Source organism: Aulonocara stuartgranti, assembly GCF_965226115.1.
Source record: "Aulonocara stuartgranti genome assembly, chromosome: 14".
In the NCBI taxonomy this organism is placed as follows: domain Eukaryota; kingdom Metazoa; phylum Chordata; class Actinopteri; order Cichliformes; family Cichlidae; genus Aulonocara; species Aulonocara stuartgranti.
In genome coordinates this window covers 31,177,411-31,196,293 of record NC_138950.1, presented here as the reverse complement: position 1 = coordinate 31,196,293, position 18,883 = coordinate 31,177,411, and the positions used below count along the sequence as shown (strand labels likewise).

Genomic DNA, 18,883 nt, shown 5'->3' with positions numbered 1-18,883 from the left:
GTCAGTACTCGTGCTGCAGCATTTTGGATTAACTGAAGGCTTTTCAGGGAAATCTTAAGACAGCCTGATAACAATGAATTACAGTCATCCAGCCTAGAAGTAGTAAATACATTAACTGGCTTTTAGCATCACTTTCACACAGGGTGTTTCTAATTTAGATATTGTGCAAGTAGAAGAAAGCAGTCCTACATGCTTGTTTCATATGCACATTGAAGGACATATATTGGTCAAAAATGTCTTCAAGATTTCTCACAGTGTTACTGGAGACCAAAGTCAGGCCATGTAGATGTAAGTGTTTGGTTAGACACCATGTTTCTAAGAAACAGAGTACAGTTACCTCAGTTTTGTCTGAATTTAGAAGCAGAAATTTAGAGATTGTCCACTTTAACTAATTAATGTTTGTTTTCTGGCTTTATGGATTACAGTGCATAGGACTGAAAACGTGTGCTATGCCATTGAATGATACTGACTAAGGGAAGCATGTATAATGTAAACAGAATTGGTAACAGCACAGAACCCTGTGGAACTAGATATTAATCTTAGTGTGTGAAGACAAGTCCCCATTTAGATATGATTTAAACTACTGCTGTGTAGTACCTTCAGCATGCTGTAATCGCTGTAATAAGACATTATGGTCAACAGTATTGAACGCTGCACTGAGGTCTAGCGGGACAAGCACAGACATGAGTCCACAATCAGAGACCATAAGAAGATCATTTGTAACCTTCACCAATGCTGCATACCCTGCCTCTTCCAAAGGAATTCCAAAGGAAGAGTAAGTCGCAGCCAAATGTTGCTCATGAAATGCACTTGAATAACTGATCATCAGCAAGTGTGAGCACCTCTATAAAATGAGAACTTTCGGCAGTTCAGGGATGTGTTGACAGAATGTGAAAAAGGAACGACATAATCAATGATCTTAGAGAAGTAAATGTTGCTGCCCATCAGTCTGTTATAAGTTATAAGGTAATTTCCAAACAGTTTCAATTCCATCATTCTACAGTGAGAAAGATTATTTGAGTGGAAAACATTCCAGGAAGCTGTTGATCTTCCCAGGAATCCCACCAAATTCACCCCAAGGCCAGCCATTATACACATCGCTCACAGGCCTCAGTTAGCTTCTTAAATGTTAACGTTCACGACAATAAAAAAAAAAAAAAGAAAAGAAAAAAAGAAGTATGTTTGGAAGGGCTGCCAGGAGAAACATGGGAACGGCCCAGGTTTCCAAAGTTGCATCTGAATAAACCACAAGACTGTTTGAACAACATCCTTTGGAAAGATGGGACCAAGGCTGACACATTTGGCCATAATGCACAATTGGCTAAAATCAAACAATAAATCAGCACCAACCAACCAATCACCGTACCAACTGAATAGGAGGGATGATGATTTGCACCTGTGGCTAATCTTAAGATATACTAAGAACCAGGTGATATTTTTTAGGTACACTCACACTCCTTTACCAGATTTCTCCAAAGTCTTTACATAAGTCTTTACATATGTTTACATGCACATTTTGCACTGAGCATTACTGATTTTTTTTAAAATCTCTAGATTAAAATCTGAATGACTTAATCCTTTACAAGCAATCTGTGTATGCAAATGCTATAGGTCCCATCAGGGCTCAAGGACTCCATGGAAAAATGCAAGACCTGAATATAACATTTACATAAATGCCTTCCGCAATCTATTTGTCAAGTGCTAACAAGAAGAGCATAATCTCCTCAATTAAAACGGCTAGTTCATACCATCCTCATACTCTCTTATCTTCCTGCATTGTCACTCATCATTCCCATTTGAAATCCCTGTACTTTGAAGAGAATGCTTGCTAGCACCTTCTATTTAAAAAGGACAACAACAAAAATGAAATTAAAAAAACAAAAAACTGTACCCACTGTGCTCAGGTATGAAAACAATGGTGAACAGCTACATTTTCCCTACTGGTGTGTGAGGTTTGAATTGAAAAATGTGAACCTACATGTTTTTCTGAAATTGACATTTTATAACGTTTGCATACATTCCAAAAACATTGCAAAAGCATAAAGCACCGTGTGGCTTCTAGGTCAGGAGCGGTGAGTAAGACTAGAAAAGTCTCATGTAGGGCATAATTTGGTTTAGTGTGACACCTAATGGCGAAACCTTTTATTGCAGCACTTGCTGCACATCTCTGTGGTGAAAAGAGCCTGAGCCATATTGTCATTAATGTGTGGCAATATGTGGTAGTGATAACACCACAGTCTTTGTCTTTGGCACCAGAAAAAGGTGAAAATGGACCATTCCCCTTGCTAATGAGCAGAATTTTCACACGTTTCCCGCGGACAAAAACGTCTCCCAGAGAAAACATAACAATACATATATTATTTTATTTGCATGTTACATGGTGATTAACACAACATGTGTTCCAAGCTGTCTCCAGAAAGAAAAGGTTACTTTGCTTCGACATTTCATGTCACATTCAAATACAGAACACTGAATTCAAACAACTTTATTTTGTTAACATTTCTCATATACCTTTATTACATGTCATATTTTATTTTTTAGAAACTGACTTCAATTACCTTATACCATAATAAAGTAAAATAGAAAAAAAGGGACATTGCTGTGTCCTAATCCATGATTGAATCTTAATTCCCCGCGACAAAGGGAAGGAAGTACAAACATGATAGTTACATTTGCCTTTTAAACTTTTAAATGTAGAGTTGTATAAACACAATCTTATGGATTTGCTGACTTTACAACATTCTACAGTAGAAACATAATGCTGTATATACACACAGAGGAAGAGAAAAAAAACAATCTAAACTTAATATAGAGGGTTACAAGTGTAACCATAGCTCAATGGAAAGTAGATAGTTAGCTGCTGGGCCAACTCATCATTTATCTCATGCCTCACATGTATGCCACTTTTCCAGCAGGTTAATCATATAAACAGATGAGTACACACGCACACATACACAAGCCAGTTCGGCGATGTTTTGAGGCAATGCTGAGTAGTAAACTACATAGCTGTATCTACAGTCTTGAGTAGATATCTAGGTCTGTCTGCAGGGGGTTGGTGCTGTGTCATTATAGGCTGGCTGTTGGTTTCTATGAGCAATGGAATAACACCAGATCTCCTTTTTTCTCGCTGCTTTATGGATAAGACAGAGCTCCATGGCTTTTACGTCAGTGGTCCTATAAGTCAAGTGCTTATTAGCTGGTTTTAACCCGCACGGAAGCACTTAGACTTCCACATCGGTGAGCTTAGTCTCATTGGAAAACACACCTGAATGGCAGAAATTCTAGACAATGACCTGTATGCAGGCTCATGAAATTAAATGCAGAACGCAATTTGAGGATATCTGACCCAGCTTTTTTGGTCTGTCAGGGTCTCCCCCGCTGAAATAAAACAAAGAGACAATACATTTATTTTGTCTCTTCTGTAAAGCTCACTGGTAGCACAGACCATGTTTATGGAAACTGATCATGAAAAACTATTTCACCACAGCTACCAGATCATTCGGCTCTAATTAAGGTAAGAAGATAACTGCTGATAAACTACAATAGCGTCCTCAAGTATGGTTAAGTTAGAGCCTAAAAATCAATCTGCAGACTGCAGTATAAAAACACCAGGACTCATTCGCACAGTTGTAAAATAAAACCAAATAAGATAAAATAATAAAAAAAGCACGCAACACAATAAAAGTGTAAAAACAAGCAGCTTCTTTCGTATTCTAAGAGATCTGATCGCAAGACATTGTTTTCGTTGTGTCTCATGGAGCTAATGGAAATATGAATTCATAAATGCTTCAGTTTTGATTAAAAACGCGGTGGGTTTTCAGTCTCTGTACGTCTCAGCTTAGACTGGAGCATTACCAACACTACACACACAGCCATGGCCTCAGAAGCATTTACAATGAGAGAACACACTGGGAACGAGTCTTTTAATGCGTGACAAGGATGACATTAATTACACGTGTGTTTTTACAGTACTATCTCGGCTTGGTTGTTTGAAAGAGCGGAGACCTGAACGCACACATCCAATCAAAGAGCTGAGCTGGGCACTGGAGTCCAAACGCTATTAGTCACCACCAGTGTCAGTGCTGTCTCTTTAACAGCTACGGCCTACGAGCTGCTCCCTTTGAAAGATTTTCTTCAAAATATCAACACGTAACATATTTATTTAACCATTTTGTTCATAAAGAAACTAACTCACTGTTCAGTCTAAGCATTGGCAAAAGAGTGATTAGAAATCTTGCTGTAGGACACGGTGAGGTAACAGCACTATTATTCTCATTATTTCTCATTTGTTTGATTTTTTTTCCCCATAAGGCCTTCAGCACAGTGGCCTTGGTGACACTGAGGGGAACTGCATTCAGTATTCATTTGGTTTCTTCTGTCATATTAAATCTCAGGTATGCGTAAGAGCATTATGAAGCTCATAATACTCCTTCTGTTTAACATCATTTAAGCTAGCACGCATCTCGTTTCAAGGACAGGTACAATAATTACTGCACAGAATTATAAAAAACAAAAAACAACATAAAAAACATTGTTGTATAATGGGTATCTGCCAGGTCCAAAGGTCTGCATTTCATTAATCCTCAACAAATCACAACCATATTCAGAATCATGTAAAATGAGCTTTTTTCATATATAAGGACAGTGGATTCATGAGGTGCACACAAAATAATACCCCCAATATCTATATATTATGATTTTTTCTGTATCATTTTCGTATGAAAACACGTGTTTTTGATTAAGAGAAAAACAAAAAAGTAAGTCATTCATTGGTGTCATACATTTTTATCCAAATTCCAGCAGTAGGGATAAAATGATCCTAAAACTCATCGACTGAATGCAAACACTGCTCGGTGCAGCCTCTGAGATAAACTGCACATCATGGTTTTCTTATCATAGAGTAATACAAAATTTTACTATGTACAGTACGCATCATTATAACCTACTGTGTGTTTCTCTTCCCTGTTCTCTTTTTTGTTGTTGTTTGTAAGTGAGAGTCTAGAAAGAAAAAGAAAAACAGGTTGTTTTTTGGAATAATGGGGAAGGGTCACAAGATATCACAGAGCTCCAGACAAACTCATTTCTTCAGGTTTGTTTCTGTTCCCATATTTCTGGGCTCCGCTTGCAATGACACTGATTGCAGAGGTATCTGCCTAACACTATATCTGTGTTTCAGCACAGTAGCATCAAATTACAGCTCTAATCTCATCGCAAAATCAGCCGTAGCAGTTTCCCTTTGAGTTTCACATGTGTTAGTTTGAAATTTACGTGTATATTTGGCAGATGCTTTACGTGTTTCTCATTAATGCACTGGTTATAAACACTCGGTTAAATCTACGCTTTAAGTTAACATAATACATCTAAGGGAGTAAGAAGAAATACACCTCATGTCTTCAGTAGTCCTAGAGACAAATGATTGTTTTCTTGGTGTCCCTGTGAGCCAGGCCACCTTCATTTTTATTCCCATGTAGACAACAAAAAAACAAACAACCCCCCCACAACCCCCCTCCCAAAGCCCGACCCAGACCCAGAAGACAAGATAAAGCAGAAACAAAAGAAGTGCATACCAATCAAAAAGAACAATGCAATTCTTTAAAAAGCACTGTTTGCTTGTTTTGTCCTTCATTTTACTCTTTTTTTTTTGTTGTTGTTCCTAAAACATTTTACTCATAACCCATCGTTTTTTTTTCACACCTGTAAGCAGTGCTCGACAGCACGTAAGGTTTCTGTATCATGATGCAAACAGTCTGGGGAAGAGGGCGGCAAAGTTGGTAATAAGGTAGCAGTAAGGATGCCGGTGAGTTGGAGAGAAGAAGAAGAAGAAGAAGAGCGAATGGGGCGGAAGGCCAAGGTGCGAGGCTGGGGGGAGAGAAGGGGAAGGATAGAGGGCAGGGATATTAACACTTCAAGAAAAGGCAGGCGAAGGAGGCTAGCAGGAGCCACAGTGATTGAGATACACAGGCAGAGCCGTTGATATCTCTGCCTGTCCCGGGTCCTGTGTGGAGAAGCAAAGAGAGAAAGGCAGCAGGGTTAATAAGAGCTCACTCAGACTTCTAGAGCAACCACAATATTGGTTTGAACAAGAAAAAGAACAATACAGTTTTATTTCCTTTTAATCCTGCACAAAAAAGGGTCATTGCATCGCTGTTCTGTTGCTAGCAGACATTCTACACAGTAAACTGGAAAATAAACATGTGTTTGTAGCCTTTTGCAGGAGTTTTTGGTGACATCTAGTGGCCATGTTGTGCCATTGACGCTGTGTTATTCAGTGATCATAAACCACAGAGGAGGCATAAACCGGTGAGCCTGCTGATCAAGCTTAATATGACAGAAAAAAATAAATAAATGCAGTCTTGTTGCAGAATACAGGAAACTGCAAGCTGCTGGTTTAACAACTGCCTGTAATACTTGTTGCCATGTTTGTAGCTCATCAAGCTAAGTTAAGTCAGCAGTAGCCAGGCTATCAGGTTAGGTATATGATCAGTGAAAATCATGTGATTTGAATGCTAAACAAACACAACTAAAGTAAATTTTACCTGCTAGTTGCATATAATAATTGCAGAACTTGTTTGGGCCCTCCATATGTTGCATTTCTACCAAGTTCATGATATGGAAAGTAAAAATTCCTTCACATTTCCCACAAACTGGCTTTTTATGACTTTTGATCTCTGCAGCTTTCTTCCACCACTCTTCTGCACAAGATTTATGGAGCGAATAAACCGACATTTAGACAGTATTTTGAGTGTAAAAGAAACACTTATCACCTTTTCCTGTGTGTCAGTCCAGTAAAATAAATGTTAGATGTCACTAAACTCAACAAAAACACAGACCTAACTTATCCAAAGGAAATATTGTCATGGACTAATGTTGATCTGTATCCAGGCGTTCTGTGGGACTTTTGTTACTGTTTTATTATATATTACTACTTTGTTTCTATATGTTGGCACTTTCTTTCTTTCTTTGGAGTATCACGAAAAAGGAGGTTTTATTGCCACCAAAAATAAATTGATCATCTCTTTTAACTTTCAAACATGTTTCCCTTTTGTTCAAATCCCAGTCTGCAGTGTCAGTGCAGATGTCTTCCTTTGGGAGCTAGTCTCCATTTGGCTTTGCCTCCCTGCCACGATTTCATCTTTTTACAGCTTTTAAGTGCTGGCAGAGACAACGAGACACATTTGTCACAGTGAGTGGAGCCACTGCTGGCCACGGGAAATGTGGGTTTGTTGCTCTGGTATTGTTTACGGCGCTCGTGGCATATTATACATGCACCCATCATTTTGAAGTGTGTTGTTTTTGAGTGCAGTTTGATATAAAATTCAAATGTTGGGTACACGACGGCCCTCTGAGCTCAAAGCAGCACTGTGCCAGCCAGGCTTTGGGGTGTGAAAGCTCAAAGAAAGCAATTCAAACAGCATTAATTTTGTGCTCAGTGAAACAACTGTGTGGGATCTCTGACAGCTGCCAATGTGAAAAATATGATATTAACAGCGAACCATAAAAGTAATGGTGGAATCATCACCCGGCTCTGCGGCCCTGCGCAGCTTCACGATTCTTCAGGCTGAACCATTTACGAGCGCTGTTTATTCCTCGATCTTCTCAGCAACCCCCACATGTTCTCATTGCCAACAAAACAACTCTGATAACCCCGCTGTATGCCATTTGATGCCCAGCTGCCGACCGTGTTTGAGCAGCTAAAGAGCCTTATATTCAGAAAAACCATGAAATCAATAGTCTGTAAAATAAATCAAAGTGGATTTAACCACTGCTCCAAATAAAAGAACTCCAAATTGACACCAGCGCTGCTCTTGTGGATCTGGATGTCTGAGAAGTTTAGGTGCCAGAGACGTGTGTGTGATTGTGTATGTCAGCTTGTTAACATGCTTTTTTATACCCTCAAGTGGCCAAAAATCAGTGATGGAACTAGAACGCTTCATGAATATTGCAAACATTTACATGCTTATGAATGCAGCTCAGTTATTAAAGACATCCGCACTGTGATCTAATTTTAGTTTTGATGCTTGTGAATTGAGACAAGCTTTGGTTACATCTAGCCCGATCCCCCTTCTTCCCTTTTAAATCTTCACCACCGAGCTGAGGGTGCCTTTGTGTGTCTGTCCCATTCTTGGATTAGGACAATCTGGGGGGACATGCTACTGTTCTGGGAGAGTCTTCTCTCTCTGTGTCTGTGTTCGTTGGTCTTTCCTTTATGTGTGTTAGCATTCTTGAGTTTTGCCTCTTGGTTTTTCTGTAGTCTGACCTCACTCCATGTCCTAATGAACCATATGCTTCACTTAAAATACTTTTGTTCACCTTTGGAAAGGAATATTTTGCTTTTCCTGAGGTTTTTTCCCATTAATAGTTCTTTTGTGGTGTTTTTTTTGCATGTTTAAATAACGTTTCTAAGGGCAGAGACTGCATCACAGAGCACAGAAACAGACTTGGCTTCTCTTTGACTTTAGTCTGAAACTTAAAACTTTTCACCAACTGCCAAAAGCTCATTTCATTCTCCCGCTCGAGCCATCTTTCCTAAATTTCTCTAAGTGTTCAGCAAAATCGCTCTTACGCAGAGTTGAGAACACAGTCGGCCAAATGACTAGAAATGAACACACAGTGAGCTCTTTACTTCTCGCAGTCGTTCAGCAGCGAAGCTTAAAGCAGAGCACACAAACTGCAGCGAACTGCTGCTCTTCTGGTTTTCAATAGTTCAGCAGGAAATTAGGTTAATAAAATTAACACTTAACCTCCATATTCATTGTCCTTTAGGTGATTTTTTGTGACAGAGGACAGGAAAAAAGAGGTGCAGTAAAGGAACACCCAGGCATCTGCAACAGCATTATAGCGTATGGGCTGCCTGCTACGCCCAGTGAGCAAAACCAGCACCCCAGGTGACGTCTTGGTCATACATGGTGTAGTGATGATACTATAGTCTTATTGTTATATATGAACACACAGGGACTGCATAGAAAGGGGTGGAGGATACGTGCTCAGCCTGAGTATACAGCAGCTTAACTAAGGGACCAGCCCCATAAATGTTACAGAGAAGAAAAAGTTTGAGCTTAATCTTTAAAGCAGAGAAGGTGTCCGCCTTCCCAAATAATCTGGACACTGGTTCCACAGAGAGATACTGATAGCTGAAGGCTCTGCCTCCCATTCTACTTTAAAAAACTGGCAAATTCAAGTAAGCCTGCAGTTTGAGAGCGAAGAGCTCTACTGGGACAATGTGATACAATGAGGCCTTTAAGATATGATGGAGCCTGGTCTTTCAGGACTTTGTACGTGAGGACTTTGAATTTAATTCCTTGATTCAACGGAGAGTCAATAAAGAGAAGCCAATATAGGAGAAATATGACCTCACTTCTGTGTTTTCAAGGCTTTTCAGGGAGCTTTTAGGACAAATGGTTAACAGAGAATTCGAGTAGTCCACCCTGGAAATAACAAATGCATGGACTAGTTTTTCAGCATCACTCTGAGACAGGATGGTTCTAATTTTGACATGATCAAATCAATTTATTTATATAGCACTTTTCACAGGATAAAAACCACAAAGTGCTTCACAGTAATATAAAACAGAAATACATAAAATACATTAATAATAAAACACACAGCACAAATCGAATTAAAAGCCAATCTAAATAAATGAGTCTTAAGTTGGCAAAGATGGCAAAGATGAACTCAGTTGGCCCTAAAAATGTGTGTTAGCAGACATTTCCTGATCATGACATTAGTAATGGACACCAGGGTGGTACTAGCAGACATCTAAGTATCTGGTTAGACATGTTGCTTATGGCCAAATACAGCAACTCTAGCTTTGTCTGACTTCACAAGCATAAAATCATAGGTCACCCAGGTCTTTATGTCTGTAAGACATGCCTCTAATGTCACATTTAAATAGCACATGGAAGTAGTGAGGGTGGTGAGCAGGTCTACCAATCAGAAAGTTGGTGATTTTATTCCCATCTACTCCAGCTTGTTTTGAAGTATCCTTAGGGCAAAATACTGAATCCAGAGTTGCCCTGAGGGTGTGTGGGGGTTAGACAAGTGCTTAGCTATAGAAAAAAGTGCTCACATGAATATATGTGTGATTGGCTGAATGAAGCTTGTAGTATAAATCACTTTGATCGCTCAGTTAGAGTAGAAAAGTACTCTATAGGTACTAGTCTATTCACCATTTTATTGTGTATATACTCACTATAGAGGAAAAGGCTGGCATTCTGGACGCCCAGTCGGTTTGAGGCCACGCAGGTATAGTTCCCATAATCCTCTTCAGTGATGTTGGCAATCGTGAGACTAGTGGTAGTTCCAGAAGTTTGGATGGTGATGCTCTGGGTATTAGCCAGCCTGGAGAAGAGACGTAGACCAGACAGTTTTAAGAAACTTCAAAGTAACAAAGATTAAAATTAGGTCTTGAAACCAGAAACCTTGAAACAACATTCAAAATGTCTTTACAAAGTGATACATTATATATGTCCATATGTTTTATAATCATGTCTGCCTGCAATGTTTTGCTAATGGACTGTTACTGTACTGGAGTAAAGGTCTTCAGATAGCCAAGCCCATTAATTACATTCCAAAACAAGTTGTACCTTCTAGCCGGACGTTACTTTGCATCAGCGGGGGTCACGCTGCTGAACTCTCTGAGCGTAGGCGTTGTGGCTGCTCAGAAGAGCGAGATAAGCCTTTCTCATTTTGGAACAAATTTTTTTCATTAACAGTTTGATAGGACGCTGCATTTTACCAGCAGGTGAATGCAGAGTCCTATCGAGCAAAGAGAACAACATGCAGTTCGCACGGGGCGAGGGGAAACGCCTGTGAAGATTAGCTTTGGATGAATACCTGCAGAACTTGCAAACGAGTGGAAAAAATAATGCGTTACTTTCTTTCTCTAAATCAACAATTCAAATGTCACTGTTCACATTATTTTAATTTTCTTTCTTTAACACCAACCAAAAGAATACTTTCAGTTGTTTTCGTCCAGATGAAATACCAACACGCTGCTAGCGACCGTCACACTTCTGACTGTCGCTGATGTCAACCTTGAACCCCACTCACAGCAAATGAATCAATACAGCTTTTGCTGACTCAGACTGTATACCTTGCTGATGAACTGCTCCTTATATCATCACGACTAAATAAAACTAATTTAACGCCACGCCGTGCATAATGGATTCGTCTTGTTCTGGGCTGATTGAGCGCTTTCATATCATGAATGAGGTGAGGCTCATTCAAGGCGCCTCAACTTAATCCTACTTAAGTCGGGGTAATGTGGTAATCGGAATTTGAGCAGAGGAGCGAGAAGTTTGTGCTGACACATACGAGGCTGATAGGAAGTATTAACATAAAAAGGAAACGGCACATCATGGCACAGCATAATTTGGTTTGCCGGGGTGCTGCGGTGGCAGTAGGGAGTGTTGAGGTCCTTCCAACAGGGACACCTTGGGAGTGCTGGGAACAGTGTGTGTGTGCGTTTGAAAGTAAGAGAAGACGGGGCAAGTGCACCGGCACAGTCTCCCCCTCCCTCTCTGATGATAAGGCCAGCAGCAGAAGATATATTCTCCAGTGTGTCTTCATGAGAAGTGACTGCACTATTAAAAAGGCCTGCCTGCCTACGGAGCATGCTGAGCGATCTAGATAATGCACAGCACTACAGGGAGCTGAAAACAAACACCTATGTTTGTTTTTTTTACAGTAGATTGCAGCTCATGATTTGTGATGCTCTGGCAAGAGTCTGAATGGACGCAGACAGAAAAGATAGAAGTCTCTTTTGTTTTCACAGTTTGCTACAAAGGCTGTTAGTTCACTTAACCAGCTGCAGAAAACTACGATGTTATAATAAAAAAAAATTAAAATGGATCTGTGTCCTCCCAGAGTTCACCTTCTCCATATTTGCATTTATGGAGCTCAACATTTTAACTTTTAACGCGTTGGCACACGCAGCTTCACGACTTCCATCACTTCTGATTTCAAGTTCATCCTCAAATATGCCTGTGTGTCTGCCAGGTTCTTCATCTGGCATAATACACTGGAATATATTATCTGAAATTTGGCAGGAGTTGTGGATGTCAACCTTTTTTTCACCCCCCCCCCTTTATTTTTGGAGGGACGCTTTTATGTTTGATGATTTTCCTCACAGGCAGAGGGCAGCAGAGCTCTACTGGATATCTTCCAACCATTGTTTCCTAATGCAAGGAAGCTACAATAAAACCCTGAACTGAAATGATTTGACCCCGTTTATTTGGCAGAGGGCATGTGGTGCGCTCACGAGGGCTGCAGTCTCGGGCCGGGACAGATGAAAGACCAAAGCAAATCATCGGACGACAGATTAGATTCCGCAGCCTGTGGGAGCATCTAAAGTAGGTCATCAGCGCCAAGGAGAGTGACAGGTCTGTCATGATTCAGGGCCAGTGATAAATGAAATCAAGAGGAGAGTCCTGCTGAGACTTGTAACCCAGAGATGATTGAAAATGCTCTGGTCGTTGTGACAGCCGCGCGTCAGCTGACAAAACAACAAACATATCCGTCTGTCACACTAGCTGACAACTCAGTTTGGATTTTCTCATGTCAGGAGCACGGATGGAGCGAATCACTGTTCAAAGAGCAGGAGAAGCATCCTACTTTAGATGCTTTTGGAGATAGGCAGATGCTGATTCTAAGTTTTGTAGTGTACTGATTTACAACTTACAAATGTGGAAGCAGTGGGAGAATGCAAAAAGTGCAGGAAGGGTCATGACATCCAGGTAGCATTATCACTGCTCTAAACTCATGATGTATCTGTCTCTGCTGAGGCTAATTGGGTCTTCAAGCACTGTGAAGATTCTCAGAGACCAGCAAAGTCAGAGGCGTTGTGAAGTAACGCTCATTTCTGTTTCATAGCATGAATTTCAATTCATCACCTGAGGAGATTTCAGCGAGACTGACAGAAGATGGATGTTTGCAGTTTTAGTGGAGTTAAGCTTCTCTGCTCAGAGTTCAGCACCTCGTTGTGTGTTCACCAGCTCGTGCCAAACAGTTTGTTCAAACTCTGGATTGTTTGTTTCCTCAGTTTGCTCGGTGCAGGTGAGAGCAAAGCTTTTGGAACCAAAAATTGGTGCCTCAGTCCCGTTCCAGGCAAGCTGCTGTGTTTTTTTTTTTGTTTTTTTGGAGGGGATAAAACAAACCCGGGAGAGGAAGTGATTACAAAAACTGCTGAAGTCCTTCTAAGCTGACTTTGACGAGGAGGCAAAGACCAAAGACCAAAGCTAATGAGAAAACTTCAGTGGAACTTTTAAATATACTTCTAAAAAATGTAGAAATGAGAAGAAAAGAGTTCTTTTCTTTCAATTATAACACACTTCCCTGCCGAACTTAGCTGTCTGATTTTGAGCTTATCTGATCAAAGGAGTATAGGAGAGTTGTTAATTTGTCAGTTGTTATTAGTGATATCACGTATAAAGATTTCATCAAGTTGAGATGAAAGGGAATGAATGATGACCATTAGAGATTTTTATAGCTTTCCAATCAAAAAGGGCACAGTGTTTATCAGCATAAACCTGAGCTGCAGTTGTTAGCACACCAGCTAAATAGCAAAGAAGTGTTCCTTCTAAAGATCAGGCACACTGCTCATTAGCTACAGCAGCTTCCTTTGTTTTAAACAGTGAAGAACTTGAGAACATTAGCAAAGGTATGGTTTCATTAGCCAAAAAAGTTTTATTATCAAAGCCTTTTCTGATGTTGCTAAAATTTAATGTATAACATTTGAATATGTTTAAAAATATGAATACTAAGAGCAATATCCTGAACTGTTTTATTATTAATATTAGAGCTAATGTTTATCCTTAATTCAATGTAGCACAGACTTGAAGAACCTTGTTTATCTTTTACAGGTATTTAGCTGTCGAGGCCGGGGCACTCGACTAGAACATTTGTCTTTTAATAGACCGTGCTTTTGCCCAATATTACATGTTTTAGGCCTCTTCTCATTTCAGTGTAATTCATACAGAAACATTATGTATCACACTAAAATAGCAGAAGATGCTTTCAACCAACATAGCAAGTTGGAGCCACAGATTTTATATAAGCAGATTAAAGAAGAAGAAGAAGAAGAATAAACCCCTGCTGACAATTAGGAAGTACACACTTTTCCAAAACGGGTGGTATGATAATCTTTTACTTGAAGTCTGCGGACATAAAAAGTAGGCAACTGGAAATGAGGATCTACCCTAAATCTTACACCTTTAACCACATATATGCCATATGAGAATCTAAGACTGGGCAACAGCCCATTACATACAATTGAATTTAAATGCAGATATTATCTGATAATCTGTGTGTGTACGAGGTTAAACTAATTAAGGAGGAAACAAGCGCAGGAGCAAGACCTCCTGTAAAGAATCAGGTAAATAAGACACAACCAGGCAGTAAAATTAAAAAGCCAAGCAAAGATAAATGATATTATTATTGTGCATTAACATCACCATCGTCCAAGGAGAAAGAGCAATAACATTTTCCACTGGCGTAGAGGAAGAAGGGTGCCTTGAATAGGCGCACGGCCAAAATCCTCTGCGGGACAAAACAACTGAGATGGATGAGAGTTGGAAACAACAGATAATGCAAAAATATTTCAGCTACTACCATTAATCTTTCTTTTCAAGCACTGTCATGTGCTTTTTCCTACAGTCTTCGGTGAACTTTTACTGCAGCATGTATTTTTCGTCTTTATTTCTTTTTTCTTATCATTAGCTTGTTCCCGTCGAGCCCTCTGCGTTCCCACACTGACTCAGCCGTTGAGTCTGCAGCTGAGGAGGAAATTTCTCAGGTTATTAAATGACAAGTGTTGAAACTGAGGCACTGGCTTGTCATTCCCTTTGAATGTCATTACATTTCCTTCCTCTTCAAGTGTTTTTCAGGCACACACATGACACTTAAAAGAGATAGCTTTCCAATAAACATCTGTGTCTGGTCACACAATTGGCAATTTCACAGGAGACAGTACAGTGCAGGGATCCAGATTTCCATTTCAGTGGAATTACTTTCAGTAAAAAAAGAAAAGGAAAAGAGTTTCTGAGATTTTCAGCAGCTACACCATATAAAGTAGCAGCAAGGCCGATCTGGTGTCGTTTTTCTCTTCTCAAAAGAATGTCACAGAAACCACTGCTGCGATGTTCAATTAACAACAGAATAGCAGCAGAGTGAACGATAAAGTGGGTGATTACTCACCAATGAACTACACGGACGATGTTATCAAAGCCAGACAAGGGTGTGACAATGGGGACCACTGTAAGAGCACATTTGACAAAGGAATCAAAGCAATCCATTATAACCACTGGGTCATAATACAGAGCATGCCTAGCACTGAAAATATGAAAAAAACACTTAGAGGCTGAGAAGGGATCAACTCAGGACAAACCATGCAGAACGATACTGATGGAAGCCGTTTTTAATGCACAACAACAAGCAGGACCTTGCTGTTGCCCTGTTATTTAAAGACAGCTCATACAGTGAGTTAATTCATTACTCGCACTTAATTCTTATAAAATCTATTTAGCCTCTATGATTACTTTAGGTGCAAAGCCAACAACCTAAATCAAGTTTTCTGACTGCCTTGGGCCAAGAGAGGTCAAGTCCATTCAGAGTCATTTCCGCACGCTTTCATCAGTTGCCTGTGACCAGCAGCACTTTAGCTGTAACTAATTAATAATGATCAGACATAAAAAGGTTCCAGGACAGGATTGTAATTCACGTCGAGTATGAGCGTTTCAAACATCGTGAAGGCTTTTTTCCAGGACTGTGCAGTTTCCAGTCATTTTAAATGAGAGAAGGTTTTCCGTCTTGAAACACTACAGGAGTTCATTACCATCAGTCAGTGAGTTGCCATGGTTGTTTGTGGTAAGGGAGGCTGATGGCTTGCCCTCTATGTAATGGGTTGTTGGTACACAGCTTGATTGTATGCGCCTGATGTTGTTGTTTCAACTGTATTAATATTTTAGTTCACTCTTAGCCCTTGATTGGTCTTTGTGGAGGCAAAGAAAACACACAGGCTGAGATTACAACCTGAACTTGAGCCACTATGTGAACTCTATTTATCTGCAACTTTAGACAGCCAGCATTTTTCACTGAAATTTGATCTTGACAGCTGAATGTTGTGTTATCTCTCCTTCAAGTCATTGTTTATGCAGTTCTAGTAGTGTGTAGTGTGGTTTGCAGTGTAAAAAAAACAAAAAAAACAAGCGGGTAATGCTTTTACCTTTTATCGTCTCTGTACCATTCGAACTCTGGTGTGGGGACTGCGGTTACTTCACACCGCAGTGTCCCGTTGCGGCCCACGGGAGTCTCGGAGCTCTGGGTTTTCTTTATTGTTGGAGGATCTGCAGAGTCACGCAATGCTGACATAAGTCACACGTTAATGTGTGGGGATAGGTATCTTTGAAATAGTCAGACTAATATAGTGACAAGCATGTCTGAACAGCATTACTAATATACAGTTGTGGTCAGAAGTTTACATACACTCATCATGGGTATAAATGTCGGGGTAATTTGAGTCGTTTAATGACTTCTTTCAACTGTTCTTTTCCAGAGTGGAATGTTTATACAGCACATGTCCTTAATGATTGTAATGACTTAAAGCTCCAACCTCATCTCCACTGAAAATTTGTGGACTGGGCTTAAAAGTAGAGTCTGTGCCAGGAAACCAACCAATTTAAATGAACTCTACCGATTCTGTCAAGAGAAATAACAACCAGAATGCCAGAACCTTGGTAGCATCTGGTTGAGGTGCAATTTGCTTAGGAACATTAAACCAGATATTAGTGGAGGTAAATTCAAAGTAAATCCAAAGTACATTCAAACTTGTGCTCCCAGTTTTTGTAATTAAAAAGTCAAGTCATGAAAAAGAACAGTTCAAAGACATCGTTAAATCCCCAAATGACCTTGACGGTCAAGTCCACAATGACTGTACATAAACTTCTGAGCAGAACTGTGAGTGCGGTGCAAAGGAAATTTGAATTTAATCACAAACACTTGTGAGTTGACTTGATGCATGCTCAATCATCCAGGCAAGTAAAAAGGTTGAATCTGTTCACCTGGACGTTTGCAGCGTTTCCCCAACCTTATAAACAATTTCCCTGCCGGTGACTGATGCCCTCAGGGGTCGGTGCATTGGTGGTTCTTGGTGTCCGGGGCTGGGCGCTCAGGTATGTACCAGCTCACTCCCGGTGGCTACTTGGCGGGGCCTGGCGCCTGTTGCTCGGTCAGGCCTCCTCCGGGGTGCGGGGGGCCCTTGGGCCTCCGGCCTCTGGGCCTGCGGCTCGGTTCACTCTGGCACAGCTGGCTGCCGGCAGTGCTGGCCCCCTCTAGCTTCTGCTCGGTGGCTACTGGGTGACGCCTCGTCTGGGGATCCTCAGCCCTTCCCATGAAGGTGGCACGGATGCCCCTCCGGTGGTCCTCCTTGGGCTCTCGCACTCTGGGGCCTCTGGATGTCTGGGGCCTGGATCTCCTCCATGCCTGCTTCATGCCCTGGGGGACGGGGCTATGGCTCTCTACATCCTCTTGCAGACCATTACATGTGGAAACCATTTGAATACAAGCGCGCTGATCCACACAGGTGTGCACACGGGTGTTCACTGCTCGTAGACTTAAATTACACCTTTCTTGGCTGCTACTTCAAAGCACATTGTGCGCTGTCTGTCCTGCGTGCTGCACAACAACATTGAATATTCAGTATTTACTGCTGTTTACACTTAGCTAGATTAATGCGATGGTGTTGTGTTTAGTATGTTGCTTTGGTTTTTTTTGCTTGTTTTCTATTCTTCTTCTCTCAACAGGTGATCCAGGAGATTTTATTTTATTTTATTTTATTTTTTTCCCTTTCTCACTGTCCCTCTTCCCTTCTGTTTTTCTTTTCCTTCCTCTTTCTTTCTCCTTTTCCTATCCCTCACTCATGTCTGTCCCGTCTGTAACATCTGAAAATAAAATAAATAATAAAAACAAAGGTCGATCAAATGGACCAATACGGCAATGCCACGATGATCCATTTGGCAAAATAAATCCATTGGGTATCCTTGTTGGTCTTCAGACAACAATTCTGATGGCTAAAGAACCAAATGGGACAGGCAAAAAATAAAAAAATAAAAAAATAAACAATTTCTGATCAATGGTCATGATAATTTGCATAATAATCAGTGATGAAGGTACTGATCTTATAGCCCGTTGTTCATTTAGTGCTCTAGGTTCAGTTATTGTGCAAATGTACTGTTTATAAGGTGGGGGAAACCTGCAGTCAGCTGAGACTGAAGAAGTCACTTGAATGAGTGACAAAACATTTCTCCCACTGAAAACGCTGCAAACGTCCAGGTGAACAGAATCAACTTTTTGCGACTTGTGAGTTGAGTGTTTGCCACATTTTGTAGATTCAGTGTAAGATTTTGCTCCAGTTTTAGCTCTCACAGCTCAAAAAACGATGTCAAACAGATTATCCAGGTCTCGATTAATCAGTGAACTTAATCGACTGAGTTCACATTTATCAAGTATATTAGCATTCATCATCCACACATAATCATTTTCCACCCCAATGGCCAAAAATGTGTCCCAAGTGGATTAATGCCCATTTTCCAGTCAGGATAGGAAATGGTTTAATAAAATAATCTTTATCATTTAATTCAGGCACTCAGTGTTGGCTAAAGTGCGGTTTGGGCAAACAGCCATCCATGATTTATTCAGATCAAAGAGAATTCTGTAACTTCTCTTCGGGGGAGGTGTTGGTTTGCGATGGCTCATGAGCTCTTCATCAATCCTGAACAGCCGACGAGTGTATTAACACTTGTCAGGATATAAACCGTGGAAAGGACGTGATTACGTGGTCTTGTTTAGAAGTTTGAAGTATCCTTTAAATGATGATGTGTTATGTGAGAAT

The 18,883-nt window shown here is 40.5% G+C and overlaps 1 protein-coding gene across 2 annotated transcripts in view; it reads right to left on the bottom strand.

Annotated features, from left to right (window-relative positions):
* Nucleotides 1-2,343: 2,343 nt before the first annotated feature.
* Nucleotides 2,344-18,883, bottom strand: part of lsamp (limbic system associated membrane protein) — a 480,200-nt gene continuing 463,660 nt past the window's right edge. For both annotated transcript variants that reach the window (XM_082503811.1, XM_082503810.1), the window contains 3 exons: nucleotides 16,220-16,340; nucleotides 10,190-10,338; nucleotides 2,344-5,995 (listed from right to left, as the gene is read on the bottom strand). In XM_082503811.1, coding sequence (XP_082359937.1) covers nucleotides 5,898-5,995; nucleotides 10,190-10,338; nucleotides 16,220-16,340 — 368 coding nt within the window. In that variant the 3' untranslated portion in view covers nucleotides 2,344-5,897. The remainder of the gene's footprint in view (nucleotides 5,996-10,189; nucleotides 10,339-16,219; nucleotides 16,341-18,883) is intronic.